Genomic DNA, 767 nt, shown 5'->3' with positions numbered 1-767 from the left:
AAAAAAAAGTGTCTACCTTCCTCTGACTGAGGTTGATGTTGACTGACCTTAGTGTGAACCTAATTTTAGTATTTGGGTTAGACTTACGTGTGTATTTGATCATGAGATATAGGATAGCAAGACACTGAATCAACACAAGGGCAGACAACTGATTAGCTGGGGAAGAGAGAAAGTCTTCGGTACCACATGTGAAAAGTTTGTTTTGGTTGATAATGAGAAATGTGGCCAGAAGAGCAATCATGAGGATATTTCCTGAAATGAGACAAACAATAGAATACACAGAAAGTGGGACAAAAATAAAATATGACACCAAGTGTTTGGTGAGGTATTGTCCAAGAAACAGAACTAAGCCATCATATTAAAAGACTTACCAATGAAGTATGTCATACTTACCGATGGAAGCCACAAAGAATGTGAGAATAATATAAGGCTGCACCTCCTTATAAAAAGTGATATAACCTCGTAGTTTCAAGTAGTAATGTTTACGTCGGAAGTAATCCTGAGAGAGTGCGGTGAGAATCCAGGTGGTGACATTGCAATAAATCATAACAAAGTAGAGATCACATTTGACTTCCACATCAGTGATTATAAATGAGGCTATAGACACAGCACTGTACATGAGCTGGAATAAGAGAAGAAAATCAAATTTAATTGATGACTATCTATCCCATCAAGGCAGGCTGTTTCTTTCCCTATTTGTCTTTTTTCTCATTCTCCCTCTATTATTCATCCTTATTCATGTTGCCTTGAAATTTCTAGCCTGTGTT

General features: G+C 37.0%; 1 protein-coding gene across 1 annotated transcript; it reads right to left on the bottom strand.

The window, feature by feature from the left end:
- Nucleotides 1-47: 47 nt before the first annotated feature.
- Nucleotides 48-649, bottom strand: LOC103523517 (the record flags this gene model as incomplete). The annotated part of the gene is made up of 2 exons (XM_008488557.2): nt 394-649; nt 48-252 (listed from the first exon to the last, which is right to left on the bottom strand). Coding segments are annotated over exons 1-2 (431 nt in total), but the record flags the coding sequence as incomplete, so codon positions are not given.
- Between the last annotated feature and the right edge of the window lie 118 nt (nt 650-767).

Source organism: Diaphorina citri, unplaced genomic scaffold (assembly GCF_000475195.1).
Source record: "Diaphorina citri unplaced genomic scaffold, Diaci psyllid genome assembly version 1.1 scaffold25399, whole genome shotgun sequence".
NCBI lineage: Eukaryota > Metazoa > Arthropoda > Insecta > Hemiptera > Psyllidae > Diaphorina > Diaphorina citri.
This window is presented reverse-complemented; position numbering and strand designations above follow the sequence as displayed.